The sequence below is a fragment of the Crinia signifera genome, chromosome 9, assembly GCF_055691185.1.
Source record: "Crinia signifera chromosome 9, ASM5569118v1, whole genome shotgun sequence".
NCBI classification, from domain to species: Eukaryota; Metazoa; Chordata; class Amphibia; order Anura; family Myobatrachidae; genus Crinia; species Crinia signifera.
This window is the reverse complement of record NC_139225.1, coordinates 91,166,631-91,189,594: the sequence shown is the minus strand read 5'-3', so window position 1 is coordinate 91,189,594 and position 22,964 is coordinate 91,166,631. Positions and strand designations below refer to the sequence as shown.

General features: G+C 43.7%; 1 protein-coding gene across 1 annotated transcript in view; it reads left to right on the top strand.

The window, feature by feature from the left end:
* AMMECR1 (AMMECR nuclear protein 1) overlaps positions 1-22,964 on the top strand; it is a 191,115-nt gene that overhangs the window by 158,693 nt on the left and 9,458 nt on the right. The window contains exons 4-6 of the mRNA XM_083159375.1: positions 2,936-3,050; positions 15,448-15,538; positions 22,101-22,197. Coding sequence (XP_083015501.1) covers positions 2,936-3,050; positions 15,448-15,538; positions 22,101-22,197 — 303 coding nt within the window. The remainder of the gene's footprint in view (positions 1-2,935; positions 3,051-15,447; positions 15,539-22,100; positions 22,198-22,964) is intronic.

The following is a 22,964-nucleotide window of genomic DNA, read 5'->3' as shown; positions in this document are numbered from 1 at the left end:
TAGCAGGTAAATAGAAGTAATGACACTATTAAGGCAGCAAGAAGAGATGTTACCTCTGCAGCTAACAAAATGGGATGGCAGACCATTTTATTCTGCTTTGTGCCTGCTCTGCTTCCAGGAGGAAGACCTAATTCAATTGAAGAAAAGTAATAGAACATGAGGACATGCCGTGGAACTTGAGGGAATTAGGTTCAAAGTACATTTGAAAGGGTAGTGGATAAGTGGAGTAGCCTCCCATCAGTGGAGGTAGAGGCTAAGTTTTTACAGCAATTTTAAACACACTTTGGTTAGGCATAAGAATATCCTTACAAAGAACTGAGGAACAAACAGGACTGAAATCACTTCTTGGCCCATTTAGTATGCCCAATTTATTTTATAATCTGCCATCAAATTCTGTTGGCTTTGATCTTGGGTAATAGGGTCGCCCGGGGCTATCTAATTATCCCCAATAATATAGCGTGTGCTGTGGAAATCACAGTGGTTTTAGTGAACCTGTCAGTGTTCGCAGCCTAATGGGTCTTATATCAGGCGGTCCAATTGGATAGCTTGTTAGAATTTTTTTTTTTTTTACAGTTAATTGGATTATGGATGTGTGGCCATATTGGAAATAGATCAGACTGTGTGTTTTATAATTGATATGCCGGAGTCCTATAATAGGGATTTAAGAAACTGGCTACGGGCTGTATTCAATGAGGCCGGCGAGGTGGTTAAACCTCTCGATTTAACCCCCCACACCGGCCCGCTCATCCTATTCAATGTTCCAGTGGAACCCTCGCTGTCGGAGGATGGTGAGGATTCCCCCAAACAGCAAGGCTCGCTGCTTATTCTGTGAGCCTGCTGCGATTATCTCGCCGTGGCGCTTACCCTGATCATTATGAAGTGTTTTGAACATTTGGTTTTAGGGCATTTAAAGGCTAACCATTCACCTGCTCTAGATCCATACCAGTTTGCATATATTAAAAATAGAAGCGCGGAAGACGCAGTTTCCCTGGGCATTAATACATTTGGATATAGGCAATTCATATATTAGATTACAGTTTATAGGTTTTTTATTTTTTTGCCTTTAATACCATTATTCCAGTAAGATTAATTACCAAACTGAGATTTAGGAATCAACAGTTCTATGTGTAACTGGATCATGGATTTCCTGACAAACAGACCCCAGGATGTGAGGTCAGGATCCATTCGCTCGTCTACTATAATACTTAATACAGATGTACTTTAAGGTTGTGTGCTAAGCCCATTTCTCTAATCTGTTTTCACCTCTGACTGTATACCATGGATGGGAAACCTTCACCCTCCAGGTGTTGAACTACGTATCCCAGCATGCTCTGCAACAGTTTTAGTATGGTCAAATAGCAAAACTGTAGCAGGGCATGCTGGGATATGTAGTTCATCAACATATGGAGGGCCTATGGTTCCCCATCCCTGCTGTATACCAACTTAGCGATCATACTCCATCGTCAAATTTGCTGATACAACTGTTTGTCTCCTTAGTAATAATGATGAGACAGCTTACAGGGAGGAGATGCATCACTTGGCTACTTGGTGTAATGACAATAATGTGGTTCTTAGTCAGCCGTGCTCGACAGCCGTGCCCCTGTCCCGTTCTCGCTTTGCTCGACTTGAGCTCGGCGGTCGGGATTCAATGTCCCGAGCGCCGAGAAAGGGGCGTGGCCGCGAGTTGAGGGCAGAAATAGACGAGCTCCGGCCAGGAGCTCGCCTATTTCCGGCTTTTCTCGGCAGAACTAGCCCAACAGCTTGTGATGTCGTGCTCGTTCTGCCGAGAACCCCTGTTCAATGATGTCGAGGAAGACCGCATTGACTAGGGCCCCACAGCCATCTCCCCTGTCGGATATTGAAGAACTTCTATCGCTGTGCACAGCTGCGCTACGGTACGGCATGGGAGCTGTACAGTAGCACCACGCAGGATGGTTCAGCGGTTAGTTAAGACAGCTGAGTGGAATTTTGGGACTTTTCTTCCAGCAGTTTGTGGATATTGAGAAGAAACGTTGCTTACGATGGGCACGGAGTATTCTGAAGGATCTGACTCACACGGCTCAGATTGTTCACACTCTTGCCGTCCGGTAGACGTTTTAAATGCCTTAAGGCTAAAACAAGTAGATAAAAAAATAGCTCTTTTCTAAAAGCCTTTGTGGTATTGAACTCTTGTATCTGATATAGCAGGGTTTTATTAATGTAAAGTGTGGGGGGGGGGAGATAGGTTTTATATATTGCTTGATGCTAAACTGCATTTTATTACTTCATTGTTATTACCATGAATAACATAGTAGCTGTGAGCCTCGCTGTTTTAGCGGCCGCACAGTTTCCTTCCCTGTAAATACCGAGCACTGCTCGCTGTTACAGATCGCAAAAACAATTGAGTATACCCCTATATGTTTTTATAGATTTGTTGCATGCAAATTATTGGTAACAGAAGTTCGTATGTAGTAGGGATATTTATATATTCAGTAAATGTGCTTTGGCATGTACTGATAGAATACCAATAATTCAGTTACTCAGCACGAAGACTAGTGTGTGTCTTAATATTTTGGCATATTGAGTTAAAACAAAACCAAAAAAAAATCTTATTTTAAGATTGAGTACTTTTGGCCAGATGCCAACATTACTATGGGACAACTGCATAACCTAATTACTTGGTGGGTTGGGGAAGGGGGGAACTCTTTTACTTATACACCATGATTGGAAAAACATTTTACTGAACTTCAATGGTTTTAAAGTACTTTATTTTTTCCTTGTGTTTTCTTTTTGGCTAGTTATCGCATTCATCTGTTTAATATAACTGCATGTAATGCCAAGGCTTTTGAGGTTAAGAAAATGTTCCCACAGAGTGTTGGAATAATTGTCAAGAAAATTCATAATTTCTATTAAAGCTGCTTAAAACTTAATCCATTTTTCTTTCTTCTCTCCCTAGTGCCCTTAAAGATAGCCGTTTTCCCCCAATGACGAGGGATGAGCTGCCACGGTTATTCTGTTCAGTGTCTCTGCTTACAAATTTTGAAGATGTATGTGATTACTTGGACTGGGAGGTAAGATGAGCTGAACAAAGCTTTTCACTGTCTTAGCCATTGGATGTGTGAATTACTTCATGTTAAATTGGCAATCCTTTTCATTGAATATGCAGTATGTATCCTGAACTGGTGTGAATACATGGATCACAGTTGCTGCATTCAAGCCTAGATTCCGTTGTCCCAGGGCCACAAACTACATACACAAGACAACACTCTTATCAGCCCAAAATGTTAGTATTTTTGCCCCATTAACTTTCCTTTCTACCCATGCTATTGCATGGACCTAGCTGTAGACCTGGTAAAATGAAATTCCGTGGGGAATGGACGGTCGAGCTGCCAAGGCACAGCCGGGCATGCATATGAATCTGTATGCATGCCCGGCTGTGTTCCGGCAGCGCGACAGTCCGTTACCCCCAGGAATTGTGTGTGTGTGTGTGTGTATATGTATATTTATATGTATGTGTGGGTGTGTGTGTGTATATGTATATAAGTGTATATGTATATATATATGTATGTATGTGTGTGTGTGTGTGTGTGTGTATGTATATATATATATGTATATCTCTCTATCTCTCTATCTCGATAGATAGATAGATAGATAGATAGAGATATATATCTCTATCTCTATCCCGCTGTGTTACAGTACTGTAGTGTACAAGGACCTGACGCAGTGCATCAGGCCCTTGTGTAAAAATGTGCTTCCTTGTGAGATGCCTCCAAGTCTGTCCGCTTCATTAAAGTCAACTAGTTGATGCCCCATCTCGGCAGCACGCAGTCTGTACTGCCACTGCAGCGCCGAGTTTCTTAGCTTGTTTATAGGCTCCTGTCTAGGTATACCCATCTCTAGTCTAGGGAAAGAAATTGGCAAAGACTGTCACTATATCATCTTGTCACTAATAGTTGCCTGGACGTCACATTTTCAATGTGGTGATATGTGACTGCTCTGCCATCTATAGTTTTTTTTTTTTTTTTACACATGTGCATATGGCAACCTCGCATTTATGAAATTAATATTTGGGCATTGAGGACACCTTTATACTCCATGGATGGTTGCTGGACAATTGTATATTTTAATTTTACATTTCTGTAATGTTTTTTCCACTATGCTGATGCACTAGGGAGCTTTCTAATTTGGTTTGTTCTCTTCAAACTGAGGGAGATCGGTGACTACCTTTGATCAGAGTGATTTGCTGATACTATGAAAGGCAGCCAGTGATCCCTCCCTCATTGAGAGACCGCAAGCGGTTTGGACAGTGGGAACATTGCAGACAGTGTAGATATAGGTGGCAGATCTGTGTTTTGTCTCAATATCCATTTCTGGACACACCTGTGTACGGACAGTGGTGGGCAATAGTTGAAAATAGGATTTTAATACCTACCGGTATATATTTTTCAGTTCATATGGGATACTGAGTTCTCAATACATTGGGGAACAGAGGTCATCCGACAGGAGACAGGCACATAAATTTCTTCAACCAAAGTGTGCTGGCTTCTTCCCTCTACTTCCCCTTACTAGTCAGTAAAGAAACTGCCTGGAAGGAAGAACGTATGTGAGGTAGGATTAACGTGAACAAGTAATGTGGTGAGATTCGCACCAGCACACCACAACAACACACTTAACTAAATTGAGTTAACCCCATTATTGTAACATTAAAAAATCACTGTGATTCATAGGGAGCAAAAAGTAACCTAAAACTCAGACGCTCCAACTCGGGTCAACGGACATGTAAGGTACAAACAGAGTACCGAAGTCACTGTCTGGCAATTTTCAAGAACAGTTGGAATATGATCACAGTAATTGCAATAAGGGCACCGCACTGAGGCAGGCGGTCAGTATCCCATATGAACTCCGTGAAAAGGATTTGCCGGTAGGTATTAAAATCCTATTTTCACTATCCTTCATATGGTGGGATACTGAGGTCTCAATACATTGGGGATGTCCCATAGCTTCCAGAAAGGGCGGGAACGTGCGGAACCTGTTGCAACACCACCTGCCCAAACTGGGTATCCTCCTTGGCCAAAGCGTCAAACTTATAAAATGTGATAATTGTTAAATGTTGACCTGACCAAGTGGCAGCACTACCTAGCTGCAATGCTGAAACACCCCGAGCAGCCGCCCAGGGTGCGCCGACCGCTCTTGTGTAGTGAACTCTCACAGAAGCCGGTACCAACAATTGTGCTGCCCCATAGACCTGCTGTATGGTGGAGCGGATCCACCAAGCAATTGCTTGGAAGCCGGGCAGCCTTTACTTTGTGTGTCATAAAGCACAAAAAGACACTGTCTTACTAATAAAGGCAGTCCTCTTGACGTAAGCCACAAGGGTCCTGACCACATCTAAGGATTCAGGAATATCCTGGTGCCCTAAGCTGGAAGGCACAACAATCGGCTGGTTCAAATGGAATGCCGACACAACTTTTGGCAGGAACTGTTGTCCTAAGCGCTGCCCTATTCTGATGAAATATCAGGTAGTAGCTCTTACAGGAAAGAGTGCTTAGATAACCGCATCACCAACTGCCTGGTGAGATATTTAAACTCCGTTTTAATCCAAAGGTTCAAAACAGGATGACTGAAGGAAGGTTAAAACTACTTCCAGGTCCCAATGTGCACAAAAGGAGGTTGTATACGTAGAACACTTTGCAAGAAAATCTGGACTACTGGAAAACCAACAAACTTCTTCTGGAAAAAGATGGAAAGGGCTGAATCTGGACTATTAAGGACCCCAGATGGAGGCCCAAATCCAACAGACTGCAAAAAATGCAGACAACGGTCCAGTTTAAAATCTGCTGGTGGGAAAACTCTCTTCTTTGCTCACACCATGCCACGTATCTACGCCATATCTTGTGATAGTGTGACAGTCACCGACTTGCTAGCCTTGGTCATAGTAATGACTGGAATGAAATCCCTTTTTGAGCTAAGATCTGCCTCTCAACTTCCAGGCCATCAAACAAAGCCGCCCTAAGTTCTGTGGACGAATGGGCCTTGAACCAGAAGATACCTTCTGAGAGGCAGTCACCACGGTTCTTCTACTAGCATGTTCAGCAGACTTGCGTACCACGCCTTTCGAGGCCAGTCTGGGGCTATCAGAATTGCCTCCACCCTTTGGTTTCGAATTCTTTCAAATACTCTTCCCAACAGCGGGAGAGGAGGGAACAGGGTCACCAGATCGTACGACCACATTGTAGTCCGAGCATCCGCTGCCTCTGCCTGAGGATCTCTTGTCCTCGAGCAATACTTGTTGACCACCTTGTTGACTCTGGAGGCCATAAGGTCTATCTGCGGCGCTCCCGACAGATCCACCATGCGTGCAATTACCTGGGTATGCAATCCCCATTCCCCAGGGTGAAGGTCGTGGCCACTGAGGAAATCCACTTCCCAGTTGTCCACTCCAGGGATGAAGATGGCAGATATTGCATGAATCTCCGCCCAGGAGATTACCTCTCTCATGCAGGCTCTTCTCCTTGTCGGTTTACATAAGCAACGGTCGTTGCGTTGTCCGACTGGACCTTGGATCGCCCGATTCTCCAGGAGGGAATGAGCCTGCAGTAGAGCATAGTATACCGCTCTAAGATGTTTATGTGGAGCGGAGCTTCCCAGGGTGACCATTTCCCTTGAAACTGCACCCCAGCCCTGGAGACTGGCGTCCGTTGTCAACCAAATCCAGTCCTGGATTCCAAATCTCCGTCTCGGAAGGAGATTTTGGTGAGTAAAGTCACCACTGTAAAAACTGTTTTGTCCGAGCTGACAGGTGTAATTAACCTGTGACTATAGACGTGTGACCCAGACCACTTGCTCAGCTGGTCCTTTGGAACACCCTGGCATGGAAAACTCCCGACTGAAGTGCCTCGGAGACCACATTTTACCATTTTGCCCATCAACCTGATGCATTGTTAAATTGACACCTGCAATTTTGGGTAATCACTTCCACCAACAACTGTTGAAGTACGGACATCTTGTCCTGGAGAAACACCCTCCTCTCTACCGTATCCAATATCATCCCCAAGAATTGGAGACTCTAGGTCGGAACCAGAGAGGATTTGGGTATGTTCAGTATCCATCCGTGTTCTGAACAGGAGATGTCTGGTGGTGTCTGTCTATCGCTCCGAGTAACCTTGTCGCTGACTCCTTATAAGGAGCAGGTCGTCCAGGTATGGGGTAATTTATCCCCTGGGTCATTAGAAGGAATCTCATCTCTGTCATTACCTTGGTGAAGACGTATGGAGCGGTATACATGCCAAAAGGCAGGGACTGAACTGGAACTGCTCGTCCAGTATGGCAAACCTTAAGTATTCCTGGTGTGAGCCCCACACCGGTTCGTGAAGATAAGCATCTGTCATCGATGGATGCCAGGAATTCGTTTTCCTCCAACCCCGTAATCATCTCTCTCAAAGATTGCATCTGGAATTTAAAGCCCAAGGGTTCAACGTCTTTAAATTGAGAATCGGTCTGACAGAGCCATCCGGCCATACTACAAATAGGTTGGAGAGGTATCGCTGGCTTCTTTCTAGAACCGGTATAGGTACTTATATTAGTTGGGTGCCCACTATAGTTAGTACGCTCATACCCCCAATTTCCATGTCGGCATTAAGTTGATTTTATATAGTGTGGCAAGCCACCGAGCCCGCAGCGTAGTGAGCCCCGTGAGGTGACGCGGAAAACTAAGCAAATAGCTTTGTGGGCGCCCAACTAACATATATAAGTACCCCGGTATAAGTATAATTACCGGAGGCTGTACTATTATACGGCCTGTCTGAGAATCCCGCGATCCTCCGCAGTTGCCGGGAGTTTTGACCTGAACAACCTGTGAGGGGGCTGTTATTCGAACACCAGCTTGTAACCCGAGGTGGGGAAAGCGCTTCATGCTAAGGGCTTGGGCGCAGCTGTGCTTGTGCTGCGGTCACAATATTGGAGAGGTCATTGCTCTTCTGGGCTTACCATGAGCACCTATGGCCTTAGGCTTAAACCTTGAAGACTGAAAGGACTGCTGGGTATTCCCTGAAAAGGGCGTCTTAAGCTGGGTACACATCTATACAATCATTGGGCTATTCTTCCGTTCTGGGACGACGGCCGTCCAGATTGTATAGGTGTGTACGCTGTCCTGACTCCCTCTGTACGAGCGATAAACGTCCAAAAACAGTCTTGTCCATCCATACACGGTCGGTCGAAGGTTTAGTGCTGTTTAATATTCTTCCGACAGGACGTTCCATCGATACGCTTGAACGCCCATGTTGGGCGTTCCATAGCAGCCATTCTTGCTCCTTTTTTTTTTTTTTTCTCATATACTGCAATGTTGTGGCCATGAGAAAAATGGTATTTAGGGTCGGACCTAAGGGTCGGAACTTGGGGGCGCTTGTCAAGAGTGGCTTGACCAGCAGCTGTTCAGTAAACGGGGTAGTTGGTCCCGTGTAGAAAAACAAAAGGAAAAGCAAATGTGAACAGCTCACATGTGATGAGAATCGAAGAATAAAGAAAATTTATTGAACAATTAAAAATTAAAAAATAAAAAATCAACATATAAAATCAATGTACATGCATGAAAGTTAAAAACATGATAGGGCTGAAATGAATTAGCATAATGGATAGGTGCATAAAACAATATGGGGGGGACCCCTGTAGGGTGGAAATGTTACTGGAGAGTCCGTTCCTATGTTACCCCTAGACGAATATGGTGATATATGATATTTACCACCCTTAGTAGGGTATAGATGTCGTCCTCCGAGTGTCCACGAGTCGGCCCAAAGTTGGCTCAAATCACCGACGGTTTGTGGTTTTGTAATGCTCGGGTGCTCCCAAGATGGTAAATTGTAGATGGTATGTTACCAAAGGGCTGTTCTTAAGACGGAGGCACATAGAGGTGATGTCCTTGATGGAAAGGGTGGGTTTGTAAATCCAGGGGTTGGTTCGGACTTCGATCCAGTAGGTCAATATAGAGGGGGGTCCCCAATGGCTCCCTTATGCGTTTCGCCACTCCTGGTGGCTTTATCAAAGGTGGCCATAGCAGCAAGAATGCGAGCACGAACCTTTTTTTTTTTTTTATCCTCAAGCTCATGATGAAAGTGGTAGAAATGAAACGGAATGAATGTATGTGCTGCACTGATGTAAAAAAGGAAATCACTTTTGTTTATTTTCTGTGCTCACGCCTCTTTGTTTTGGTATGCCCTTAACCCAGCCCATTATGATTTTTGTTTTGTATCTATCGTGTCAAAAGCCCAAATCGAGAGTGTGTACGGTGGTACAATTGCAAGTAAAATTGTACAAGTGTGTACGCGCGTATCGGCTGTTTGTGGACGGTCCGATGCGTATACAGATGGGGCAGGTCCCATCCTGGCTGGCGGATCGCCAGAACGTCTGCGCTGGCGACCCGCCAGCAGCCGCGCCAGCGAATACACTGAGACGCGCGTGGGTCGCACGCGCGTCTCAGTCTCCGTCGCCAGCGCAACGGAAACCCTGTCCGTCTCCGCCTCAGGGAGACGGACAGGGTAAGGAGGATTAGGGGGGGATGCGGGCAGGCGGCGGGGACCCCGGGTTACCGTGGGGACCCGGGGGAACGGATGGAAGCGCCGTCGGAAGGGGACGCGCGCCTCTCGTGCGCGCACGTCCCCTTCTCACCATCGCCATGGCGCTGGCGGGGGATGGCGGCTGGCGACGCCAGCGCCATCCCCTGCCAAGATGGGACCTACCCCATCTGTACGGTCGAACCGTCGCAAGAAAACGTGTACCCAGCTTTACTTGTGTGGGAGGTAGACAGACTTGCTGGCCGTGGCCTTTGAAATTAATTTGTCTAAAACTCCCAGACAATCTATCCCCCATGAAGGGAAGATTCTCCACACAGCGCTTGGAGTCTGCATCTGCAACCCAATGCCCCAACCATAAGGCCCTACAGGCCGATACTGCCATGACTGAATTACGTGCATTAATGGCACCTAGCTCCTTTTGCGGCACACGCAGCATTCTTGCCGTATCTTGGATGTGGCGTAGCTTCTCAGCTACCTGAGTCACGTCCATGTCACCAGCAACCCTTCCTGTATTTGGGTAGCCCATGTAAATACAGCTTTAGCCAACCAGCAGCTAACGAGCACTGGGCGCTGAGATGCGCCGCTGGCAGTATAAATTGCCTCAACCGTATCCTTCAAGGTGGGAGACCCCAGTACAGGGAGTACTACCTTTTTTTAGAGAGATGGGACACCGAAGCATCTACCGCTGGAGGCTCCTCCCACGCCTTCCTACCCAAAGGATCGAAGGGGAAGGTTGATTTAAAACGCTTTGACAATTTAAAATGTTTTTTCCAGGCTGCTTTAAGCATATCTTCCAAAGCAGCCTGCTCTGGGGACACAATGTCAGGTGCAATGGCAACTAGCGCCACCTGTGGGACGTCCCTGTAGTAGGTGTGAGAATATCCACCCTAGCAGTGTGCACCGATAAATCCTGCGGCACTTGCTTGGTATGCAAAGTATTTACTGAAGGTTGTGATGAGACCGTCTCCAGCATTCTTTCATGCTGCTAGCCCATATGAAAGGCCACTAAGCTGTGGTGAAGCACTATTGAGCTGCGGTGACATACATTGCTCACAAGTGACTTATGCTGTAGAATTTGGAGTAAACTTGTTACTGCATATCATACAGGTTAATATTCCCACCATATTGGAGAATGTAACCACCCCGCTAACTCTGTAAACTTGAAACCAGTTTTGAAAGTAAACGGAAACGTTGTTAAGCGTCCCCCAGAGTGTGTGTGTGTGTGTATATATAATATATATTTACAGTTTCTTCTATAGCGCAGCAGATTCCGTTGCGCTTTACATAGCTCTCTATCTATCTCACTAAACATCTCACTAATACATGTATCTATAGTGTACATTCTAGCACCTGCCATATTTGAATATGCATGCAATATTCCCTGCCTAGGGTGTCGCTGTCTGCTGTAGTGCCTCTAGCACAGTGTGGTCTGTATATCAGCACTGATATGCAAACCAGACATGTGCTAGAAACACCACAGCAGACAGCGACACCCCAGGCAGGGAACAGGAACGGCATGCATTTTCAAATATGGCAGGTGCTAGAGTGAACACTATCGATATATATATATATATATGTATGTCCCAGTATGTCAGGCATGAACACTGCCTGAAAAAGCATACTGATGGCATGTCCAAACTATGGAGCGCCAGCTGTTGTGAAACTACAATTCCCATCATGCCTTGCCACAGTTTTGCTATTAGGGAATGCTAAAACTATGGCAAGGCATGATGGGATGTATTCACAACAGCTGGAGGGCCACAGTTTGGCCATGCCTGCAGTATGCTTATTCAGTCTGTGTTCTGGATCTGTCATTCCACAATAGCTGCAAGGTCATTATTGCCACATGTACAAAACCAATTATGGCGGAGCTGTCAATGTCCCAGCAGTAGTTATGTATTCTACACGGTTACACAGTGTGATAGCGTGAAAGCATTCCTGGCAATAGGACCTATAGAAAATATGTATACAGATGAGTGTGGCAGTCACTGGTATCCACTTTCTGATAGAGAACATGAACTGCACTCATACATATCTGGGTTAGACTGGCTGTGTACTGGTGTTTTTTCTGCATCAGCAATTCTGACTTTCTGCTTTTAGAGGTGTAGCAATATCTGCAACCGTTGTGATTTCCAGGAATGGCCATAGAAATAACTTGACAGCTTGAATAATTTCACTGACGTATGCTGTGCTCATGGATTCAAAGGGGATTTGGCTTAATCTCATCTGATATACATTTAGAAACTTGCCAGCTGCTTTTCTCTCCACGATGACTGTTCTGCAGAGGTCCCAGCTCGGTCATTGTCCTCTTTCTTTTTTTTGTAAATGGGCAGTAGTACTGATTAAAATAGTAGACCTGTTCTGTATCACAGGCAGTGTACACACCGTTCAGGCAATAATTGCAGACGTGGCAGTATTTTACAAGCATTGGTCCTTTTTTATGAAGTATAAAAGTTTATGCATTTGTCTGCGCTTATATAAAAGCTTGAGGAACTTGGACATGCATCATTCTGCAGAGTTTTCTTCATGGCTGTCCTTTAACGTGTACAAACCCATAATGTACTTCCATTATTTCCAGTGGAACATTGAGCCTTTATACTAGCTACAATATCCAGTACAACATTTGTCAGGTATGAGTAAATTGGGTGTGGTGTAGCACATATATGTCTAGGTCCATAGTCATAAGGTCATCTTTGACAAGAGTTTACAGTGAGTTTTTTCACTTTTTGTTTTTTTGGGTGTGAATGTAAACACTCTTGCATGTGGACCCACGTTTCATATGGCTTACTTTGGTTGCCATGCTTCAGGTTAGGTACCGGTGCTACCATTGTGCTCTACATACTCAGATTGCAAATGGTTTAGTATGAAAAAGAAAAAGGGTTGACCTTTTCACGTATAAACCATTTGTCAGCCTTGTGCATGGTGTACCCATTGGCTGTTGACATGGACCTTGTATGTCAGGCATCTGGATACTGAGTAAATTGTTTCATGTAACTTTTAAGGCGTGTACACACGGCAGGATGTGCCGTGAGATGCGAGTCCCGATACGATCAGATCGTATCGGGACTCATCTCGCGGCATGCCATGCAGAGGGACAATTTAGACTATATAGTGCAGATCTGCACTATATAGTCTTGGCTGCCCTCTCTATTTCACTGCTAATTTTGCGCTCATACGGGAGCGCGCATCGGGTTCGCAAGCCCTAAAGCATGCGATATGGCTACCGATGTGCACTATATCAGGAACATCGGAAGCCATATCGCCTGTACACACTATTAGGTGTGTTCATTTTGGAAAGTATGAAGTACAATTCCCACATCACCTTCCAGATCCTCACAAGTGACTCATTTTCTCTATGAAGTAAGGATTTAACCTTTTCCTGATGGAAAATGGTCCAAAGCTGAACACACCCACATCCATGAGGAATAGACATCAGAGGGACTTTGGGATTACTCTCCAATTCACAAAAGGACAGTCATGTCATCCCAGGGGCTATGGATGGACTCTGCCTATGTTTTGGTTGTGTGGCCTCACATCGGCTACAGTTTAGGGCAGTGGTGTCAAACTCATGGCCCTCCAGCTTTTGTGGAACTACACGTCCCAGCATGCCCTGCCACCGATTTTGCTAAATGGATTGCTAAAACTGGCAGGGCATGCTGGGACGTGTAGTTCCACAACAGCTGGAGGGCCATGAGTTTGACACCATTGGTTTAGGGCAGTGGTAGCCAGCCCTAGCCCTCGAGAGCTACCAACAGTTCACATTTTCCAGACAACCTAGCTGCTGCACTCATTAATCACTGACACATTTTAAAAGATCCACAGGTGGAGCTAATTAGCTCACTTGTGATTCTGTAACTTAAGCCGCTCCTTATTCTTACATCTGGTCCTCCCTCCCTACTGCTCCAATTGGGCATATCATTGCAGCTCCATACAGGACGATTTACATCTCAGCCCTATACAGGACTCTTGGGACTCTCCAAGCCATACATTTTCCCCAGTTTGGTTGGTGAGATATGAATTTTATGTGATTTTAGAGAATTATCAATTTATTCTGGCTATATGTATTTTAGACATTAAATCTTTTTGTACTAGATCAACCAATCCCTCATTTTTTTCACCCAACTTTACAGGTTTCATTACCTCACTTTTTACAAAATTATACCAAGCGCAGCTCAACACCCCTTTCTTTTCTGATTCTGTAAGGAGACCTGCAAAACATGCACTGTTGGTAGCTCTCGAGGACTAGGGTTGGCTACCCCAGGTTTAGGGGATGATGAAACCTGTGAGACAAGTATGTTGATAGATAGTGTTCCTTCTAGGAACGAATTGAGGCAGGGCGCTGGAGGGGCGGACCGGGCACGCCGAAGTCAGTACGGGGGGCGTGCCCGGGCCGCCGACATCACTACAGGAGGCGTGCCCGGGCCGCCGCATCACTACAGGAGGCGTGCCCGGGTGCCGCATCGCTGAAGGGGGCTTGTCCGGCCATGACTACGTCACTGAGCTGCCGGGACGTAGCCATGGCCGGGCAAGCCCCCTTCAGCGATGCGACGGCCCGGGCACTCCGGCGGGACAGACTGCAGGCTGATTTAGCGGGGCGCATTTTGCCCATTAAAAATCGGGCAAGGCGCAGCGCCCCGCTAAAACAGCCTAGCAGGAACATATATGTGTGTGTGTGTGTGTATATGTGTATATATGCCTGAGGAAAATACATTTATTATTGAAACGTTGCTGTGTTGTGCTGTGACGATTAAAAGCACTTTTGTTCAAGGCTGGAGTGCTGCGTATCTATTGAAGTTATTTATATATATATATATATGTGTGTGTGTGTGTGTGTGTGTGTATATATATATATATATATATGTCCACCCTTGTCGGCACTCTGATGGTACAACTGCTCCGGTGCCACTTCAGAATAAGTACAATCATACAATGGAAAAAGCACTCTGGAGACTTGTATATGCAAAAAACGTCTGTATTGAGGAAACTTTGAACGTTTTCAAGACCTCAGTCCCGTCATCAGAAAAATCCTACAGCTGGATTTTTCTGATGACGGGACTGAGGTCTTGAAAACGTTCAAAGTTTCCTCAATACAGACGTTTTTTGCATATACAAGTCTCCAGAGTGCTTTTTCCATTGTATGATATTATATATATATATATATATATATATATATATATATATATATATATATATATGTATGTGTGTATGCCTTCTTAGTAGCATTGTAGATCTTCATGAAACTCGTAATTGTCTCAACTTTAATTACCCATTGTTTTTTCGTTATAAATGCTGTCTATTCTTTTCAGCCATGTATTTGTCACAGCAGCCAAAGTTTCTTTGTTTTTCCTGGGATTAAAACCTACAGCTACTCATGATTCAGTGTAGAGATCGGTTACGCTGTACAATGTCCCCAGGCGGCACCGTATAAACAGGCTGCTGATCTATATTCAGTAACAAACAAACAAAACATTAGCGTGCAAGGTGGAGGTGAAGTCCTGTTATTCTAGGCTGGTACTGAAATGCCATTCCTGTCTGAATTGTTCATTAGTTTAATTATTGCAAGCCAAGCAGACGTTTTCTCTCTGGTTGCTCGGCACAATGACTTTCTGACTACGGAATTTTGTCTCCACAAATGCTGACCTCTACTAAACCTTTTTATGCGTTACTTAAATTCCCTCCTCCCTCTACATCTGTTCTTTCGGTAGAACTTTGGCCTCAATATTGTTGTACCACAAGTTTAACATAAAAACTCCCTTCTGTTTTTTCTTTGCAGCATTAACTTCCACAGGACAAGCACAGGAAAAAAAGGGCCCAAATTCTGTGACCTTCCACGCGACTCTCTAGAATTATTGTTGTATTATCTTTCCTGAAATGTACTAACCAAACTACCGGTTTCTTTCAGGTGGGTGTACATGGCATTAGAATAGAATTCATCAATGAAAAAGGATCCAAAAGAACCGCCACGTACTTACCGGAGGTTGCAAAGGAGCAAGGTCATTGATGCACTTTATTTCATAACAATTGGTTAAAGATTTAAACAAAAAAAAAAAAATTAAACATACAAACCAAAATACAGTATGTGACCTTGCACTGATGTCAGATGGTGGATCATTTAATTGTAAGGCTTTTATCTTACATGAGATTTTACTGATTTTGTGAATGCATTTGTTTAAATATGTTAACATTATTCCTCTATAGGTCAGTAAGCTTGGAAAGTGACGTCTCTGGTCCTTTGTGTGTTGAGTTAATGACTGATCCAGAGGGGTCATCGGGGCAGGCTGTTTAACAGAGCCTTAAACCCTGTCTGCATTGTGATTGGTGAATAATTAACACCATATTCCAATAAGTGTGCCACTACAAATCTGTGTCTAAGAAGCAGGCTGGGAATACTAACTGGCAACTATTATACCTTGCGATAGCAGTGCCATCGTTCTACTGAATATGCCACTGTTGGAACGTAGTCCTTTTGTCAACCCAATAGAAATTCAATGAAAAAAAGCATTAGGGCATAGGTCATTAACAGCAGATCTTGCTTAATAGGAAAAGGGTGCACTCGTTTGAATTGTCGGTACTTATGTATTATCTGGGCTCCCATGTTAAATGCACCCCATTTTTTGATACCCCTACTATCCAACTACGCATGGAGTTGATTTTATATAGTGTGGCGAGCGCAGCGAGCCACTGTGCCCGAAGCGTGGCGAGCGGCCGCGGTCTCATAAGAAAAACGGGAGCCCAGATATTACATAAGTACCGAATTGTATATTTAACACTTATTGAAATGTAAAAGTATGATTGTAATCTACACTTAATGAGAGAGTCAGGTTCATGCTTATTACCCTCTCTTTTGTACTTAATGCAAAAATTCCCTTGTGAATGTTTGTCTTATAAACAGAAGCCATCGCCTTCCAGATACATAGTTTGACACCAACCCCACCTCGCACGCTTTAGGGCAGGGGTGACCAAAACTGTTCTTTAGATCTACCAACAGTCCATGTTTTCCAGGCCATCTGTGAAATGAGTTTAGGAATGAATACAGCACATGTTTGAAAATGTGACAGTTAGTAATGACTACAGCTGTGCACCAGCTAGGTGGTCGGGGAAACGTGAACTGTTGGAAGATTTTGAGGACCAGTTTGGCCAGCCCTGCTTTAGGGTCACAGCATGCATGTCTTATATGCGTAGTGACTAGCACTCAGACCTAGCTAAGGAATGCAGGAGCTGAGGCAGAATAGTTTTGTAGAAGTTAAATTTTTTTTCTTTTTAAATTGCAAAGATGCCGCGTTATTAAGATAACAATAGTACTGCAGATGTCATGTAGACAGTAGATGCCAGGAAGACACTCGTGCTGTACCATACATAAAACTTCTAAAAAATCACTCTACTGTAACAAATATAAAGACCATCACCAAAACAGAAAACCCATATACTGATACGCACAGACTTAGAAGAATGTTGCACACTAGTAGTGTGTTTGTCATCTTTGGTCTCCACTACATGTGACTCATTTGTGATTGCTCACTACGTGTTATTCAGCAGCTTGCTCTGTAGTATCTATTATAGATGGTCGAATTCATATGGCGAAGCTTGCAACCCCCTGTCTGCAACTTGCCTGTTATTGATGGTCTCCAAATCTAATATTGTGATGCAAATCTTAACAATGACTGGCTTATTTAGACAATTTGCTCATCATGTGCATTATGGTTGTGGTACGACTGGTCAGTATTCAGAAGGTAAACACCATGATGCTGACAGGTTATGAAGGTAGACAACATGTAGACATGGTTAAAATGATTTTTTTCAGAATATAGACCGTTATAATGTTGAAACAAATTGTAAATCTAAAAATCAACAGATCACGATAAGTCAGCATTTGTTATGTTAAACATTGACATTCTGATTGTGTCGACATTTTAACAATGTCAACGTATATACACTGAGTGGCCAAATTCTTATGACCACTTGACACTTATACGCAGATCGTCCAGTACTTCACGTTGTTGCGGCTAGAGGGTGAGATAGCTATAAAAAGGGAATGCAGGACAAGTGAAGCATCAATTGCATGGTGTTGCTTGCGAGGAAATGGGCAAAAAACGTGATTTAACTGTTTGAATGCGGGATGGTTGTAGTCGCTCAAATCGTCTGAGCCAGTATCTGCAAAATGGCTGCACTTGTGAAGTGTTAGAGAGCAGCAGTTATTAATGTTTACAGAGCGTGGACTACCGAGCAGAAAACCGGGTCTCAACATCAGGCTTGTGGTCGTCACAGGCTACTGAATGCGCGATCTGAAAGGAGATTTGCCAGAGTTGTCCAGTCCAACAGAAGAGCAACAGTACGTCAAATTGCGGGGAATCTTAATCAAGGAGCAACTGCAAAGGTCTCTGAACGAACTGTTTGCCGCACATTACACCATATAGGCTATGGAAGCCGACCTGTTCAAAGCCTCTACTGTCTATCTTAAACAAGAGCAGATGTCTCCAGTTCGCAAAGGAGCATAAGGATTGCACAGTAGATGACTGGAAAAGGGTCATGTGGGCCGATGAATCGCGTTTTCAATTAAACCATGCAGATGTCAGGGTGCGAGATAAGTGAAGCTGTAATACAGGAGGCAGACAATAAAGCTGGAAAACCAAACCTGGTCCTGAGAACCACATGGTCTACTGCTGTTCATGTGAAAATGCAGATTTTGCTATAATTGATCTCATACGGGTGGTATAATAGATCTAAATATCAGACCGTCAGTAGTCCAACCCCACATAGTCAACATGCAGACAGTCAATGGTCTAAGGCTGACATGGTCAAAAAGTTGACTTTTAAATGTTGTTTTTTTTTTATGTTTTTTTTTTTTTTTTTTTTTTTTTTAAGTCAACATACGTTCAGGTTTTTGCCCATAATTGTCCATTGAAGTCTTTGACCATGATTAGTGGCAGCGTAGACACGTGCACTCACTTCACTTAGCACACTTCAGACAAGGTGACTCACTCTGCTACTGTTGTGCCCACCAACGGTTGCCATTTCCAATCTTACCCACATACATAGTAAACAAAGTAAACTAATTTTTACAACAAGACTTGTCGACCATGTGAAGTCTACCTATTTATAGCCTAACTAGACCATGTCTATACATTAAAAAGCCTATACAGTCGAGAGTAGTTCAGTCAGGACATGTTGGACATAGAAACATTTGAGATTAATATTTGTATGTGTCCTGGTAAGCAGACAGTGTTGGGCCACAATAAAACAATTTAATGGATCCAACTCCAAACAAAATCATAATCTCTACACTAATATGCAACTTGGATAAGATAAAAGGCAGTATTCAATGAGCCCCCCTGTTTCTGTATTCAATGCCGCAGGGGCTCGCTGCCCCTGACGGCGATTCTTTACCCCTGGGGGATGGCGGCAGGCAGAGAGATGGAAGCACTTGTGGGGGAGAAGCAGGGGCTCCCAGGGACACTAGCAGGGGATGCGGGTAGGGAGCTGCTGCACTGCTCCCGCTTGTGTATATGTAATGAGCGGGATCAGTGTGAAGTGAATATATGAATATCTAATGAACGGCTGTCGGCTCTCTGCCCCCTGCTGGCTGTTATGTGTAAAAAATAAAACCATATATTTATTTATTTATTATTTATTTTCAGTTTCTTATAAAGCGCAGCAGATTCCGTTGCGCTTTACAATAGTATATATATTCATGTGCAGTAAGCACATAAAAAAAATTGCATGCCCCTTCACAGAAAAAAAATACAGATTTAAAAAAAATATCGAAGAAAAAAAAAAACACCTTTATTATAAAAGATCACAGGTCAGTTCACCATAAAAAGATGGCGATTGCTACACGGTGAAAATCACTTAGAAAGCAATTCGCCATCTGATCATTGAATACACTCACGGCGAATCACATTGAAAAACCGCAGCGACTTTCAGACTTCGATTTGTCCGTCATTCACTGTTCGCAGTTAGCGAATATTGCACGTTGAATAGGGTGAATTACTTTTTTAGTAAAAAGATTCGCCTTGGAGAATGAAAGTAGCACATATTCGCCGTAGAACATGGCGAATCGGCCTCAATGAATACTGCCCAAAGACTGGATCATTACAGCCTTTGAATTTGATATTTCACCTAAAGATGCTAATTTTCTTGCTTTAACAAATGCCAACATTAAATACAGCCACAAGCACAAAACTATAAAATGCAAATACTTCGTAATGGAAACCTCATTGTAATTCTACTTCAGTGATTCTTTTCAATTAAATTTGAAGCAGAGACATAAGTATTATACAGAAATAGTTTACAACAGATGTCCATGCAAATAGTGTAATGCCATACTGCAGAAATGAAAGCAAGGCCCATAATTTAAGTGCACATACTGTACACTCATAAAATGCAACCTTTTACAGCACTGATTGTGCATCTACTGTCTACTTTAGATTTGGTGCGAAGAGCAGTTCTAGTTAGTTCTTAATGGGTTTGTTAGTATTTGTTGCTTACAGGCCATGGGACCAGTCCTGTTTTTCCCCCCCAATATTCCTGAGCATGCTGCCTACTTCTAACCTGTTGTGTTGCTGGCTCGTATGCTCAGGCTGTCTGTAGGAGACTGGCACACTTTAGGTAGCTACCTTGAAATCAAACATTTTTAAGTTTGATTATTCAGAAAATGTTGTTACATATTCCAAGCAATGTCTTTTATGATTTAAAAAAGTGTATGTACAAATTTAATAATTTTCAATTAAATGTAACTTTTAATGAATTTTACTGTAAAATATATGTAGGCTATGTATTTATGCCCATGCTGCTATATGTAAACAGTACATTTTTGCTGCAGTCAATAAACATTATTCACGGTCTAGTCAATGACTTAGCCCAGTGGTTCCCAAACTGGGGTAAATGTAAAAAGCTTGGAGAAGTGGTATCTATCCCCATTAAGAACATTGGGGTAGATGCAGCGATCAGGGGAACATGCGCTATTCCCATGCGTTATGGTAGGGGATATCGCTTCCCCAATATATAAATGCCATGAGGCGGGTGTTTTACGGGCGGCGCTGAGTCTTCGGGTGCTCTGTATGGTACAGTACCTCCTTGTGCTGACCAATTTTTCAACCATCCTTGCGGCCATGCGCTTTGTATATTCTCTTGTTCCTCAGTGCTGCTGGCTGCTATTCAGAAACTATAACTGTACCTAAGGGTGACAGGAAGCCACAATTTAATTTAGTATGTTTTTTTTTATACTTTAGCAGTAAAACTTTTGGACTAGAAAAAAATGGTGATATTCTAGGGGAGGGATGGGGAACCTTGGCCCTCCAGCTGCTGTTGAACTACACATGCCCTGCTACAGTTTTGTATTTGGCAATGCTGAAACTGTTGCAGGGCATGCTGGGATGTGTAGTTCAACAGCTGCAGGCCATCCCTGCTCTAGGGTGCCGTGATTTAAGAAGGTTTGAGAACCACTGACCCTAGTCTGAAGTCGGAACTTCAGTACATGATGTAAAAGTAAGTCTTGCAATTTAGTTCAACAGAGGTAAATTATTGCTGTCATAGTTCTTTACATGTACAAACCTTTTTGTAGATCTAACGTGTACTTTCATATTTTTATTTCTTATTTTATTGTTTTAAATGTATCTGATTCTGAAGATTTAGGACCTCTGTCCTACACTATAGCCTAGTGGGATTTGGGCTGAACTTGTATGTTCGCAGTACTGTACAGTGGGGTCTGAAGGCTTTAAAATCCCTCAAGTTTTGTTGAAACATTGTGTATTTTTAGTTGTCGGGGTCCCACGAACTGTTAGACATAGATCATGATTATATTTGATTGTATAAGAACTAAGTGCTGCAGTAAAATGAAACCCACTTTATTTTCCCTAAAAGTATTCTAGAAATATTCTGTTCTTCCTCAAGGCCAGTCACTTCATACAATGTTCCATCTAGCTTTCAGTAAGCCACAATCCCAAATGCACGCAGTGCTGTTAATCCTCACTCTTCCATGTGGTTGCCACAGCTGAAAAACTGAACATGAGACACTTAAAAGGAGAATATACTATTTCTGGAAGTTACTAGCAGTATGACAACTGGAACGTACAGTTTGTCCTTCCAGCCTTGAGGTTTCATTGGCTTCACAGCATAATAAACTACATATTACAGAAACAATGTCCTTCTGCATACAGTCTTTCACTTATAGCATGCATGGCCAAACTATGGCCCTCCAGCTGTTGTGAAACTACACATCCCAGCATTCATTGCAATAGTTTTAGCATTCCCTAATAGCAAAACTGTGGCTAGGCATGATGAGACTTGTAGTTTCACAACAGCTGGAGGGCCATAGTTTGGCCATGCCTGACTTATAGAGCTCTTTGATGGAAAAGTCCTTTCAAAATGTGTAAATGTGACAGTATCCATATAATGGGCAGTAAACTATTAATGAGCCAATAGAAAAAAATGCATAGGATAGATGGCCTCATGAGCCAATAGAAAAAAATGCATAGGATAGATGGCCTCATCTTTGACATGTAACACAGTGTGTATGACAACATTACTGACGCTGATCCATATGTTGTATTGCTGCAGGTTGGGACCACATACAGACCATAGATTCCTTATTGAGGAAAGGTGGATACAAAGCTGCAATCAATAATGACTTCAGGAAAACTATTAAACTGACCAGGTATGGCAAGTTCTCAAGTCCTTATATTGAAGTCCATTTTAGCTTTAAAATATTGTATTTCAGCATCTGCTTTACCATTAACATTTACATACAGATTACAACTTGATTTGACCACAAACATGCCGTTTTGTAACTTTAGAAAATATTAGGTTTTCTGCAATAAAAATAAATACTATACTGCTGTAGCGCTGCCTACATCCTTCCACTCCTAGCGACTGCTGTAGCGCTGCCTACATCCCTCCACTCCTAGCGACTGCTGTAGCGCTGCCTACATCCTTCCGCTCCAAGCGACTGCTGTAGCGCTGCCTACATCCCTACGCTCCTAGCGACTGCTGTAGCGCTGCCTACATCCTTCCGCTCCTAGCGACTGCTGTAGCGCTGCCTACATCCCTCCGCTCCTAGCGACTGCTGCAGCGCTGCCTACATCCCTCCGCTCCTAGCGCCTGCTGTATAGCTGCCTACATCCCTCCGCTCCTAGCGACTGCTGTAGCGCTGCCTACATCCCTCCGCTCCTAGCGACTGCTTTAGCGCTGCCTACATCCCTCCGCTCCTAGCGACTGCTGTAGCGCTGCCTACATCCTTCCGCTCCTAGCGACTGCTGTAGCGCTGCCTACATCCTTCCGCTCCTAGCGACTGCTGTAGCGCTGCCTACATTCTTCCGCTCCTAGCGACTGCTGTAGCGCTGCCTACATCCCTACGCTCCTAGCGACTGCTGTAGCGCTGCCTACATCCTTGCGCTCCTAGCGACTGCTGCAGCGCTGCCTACA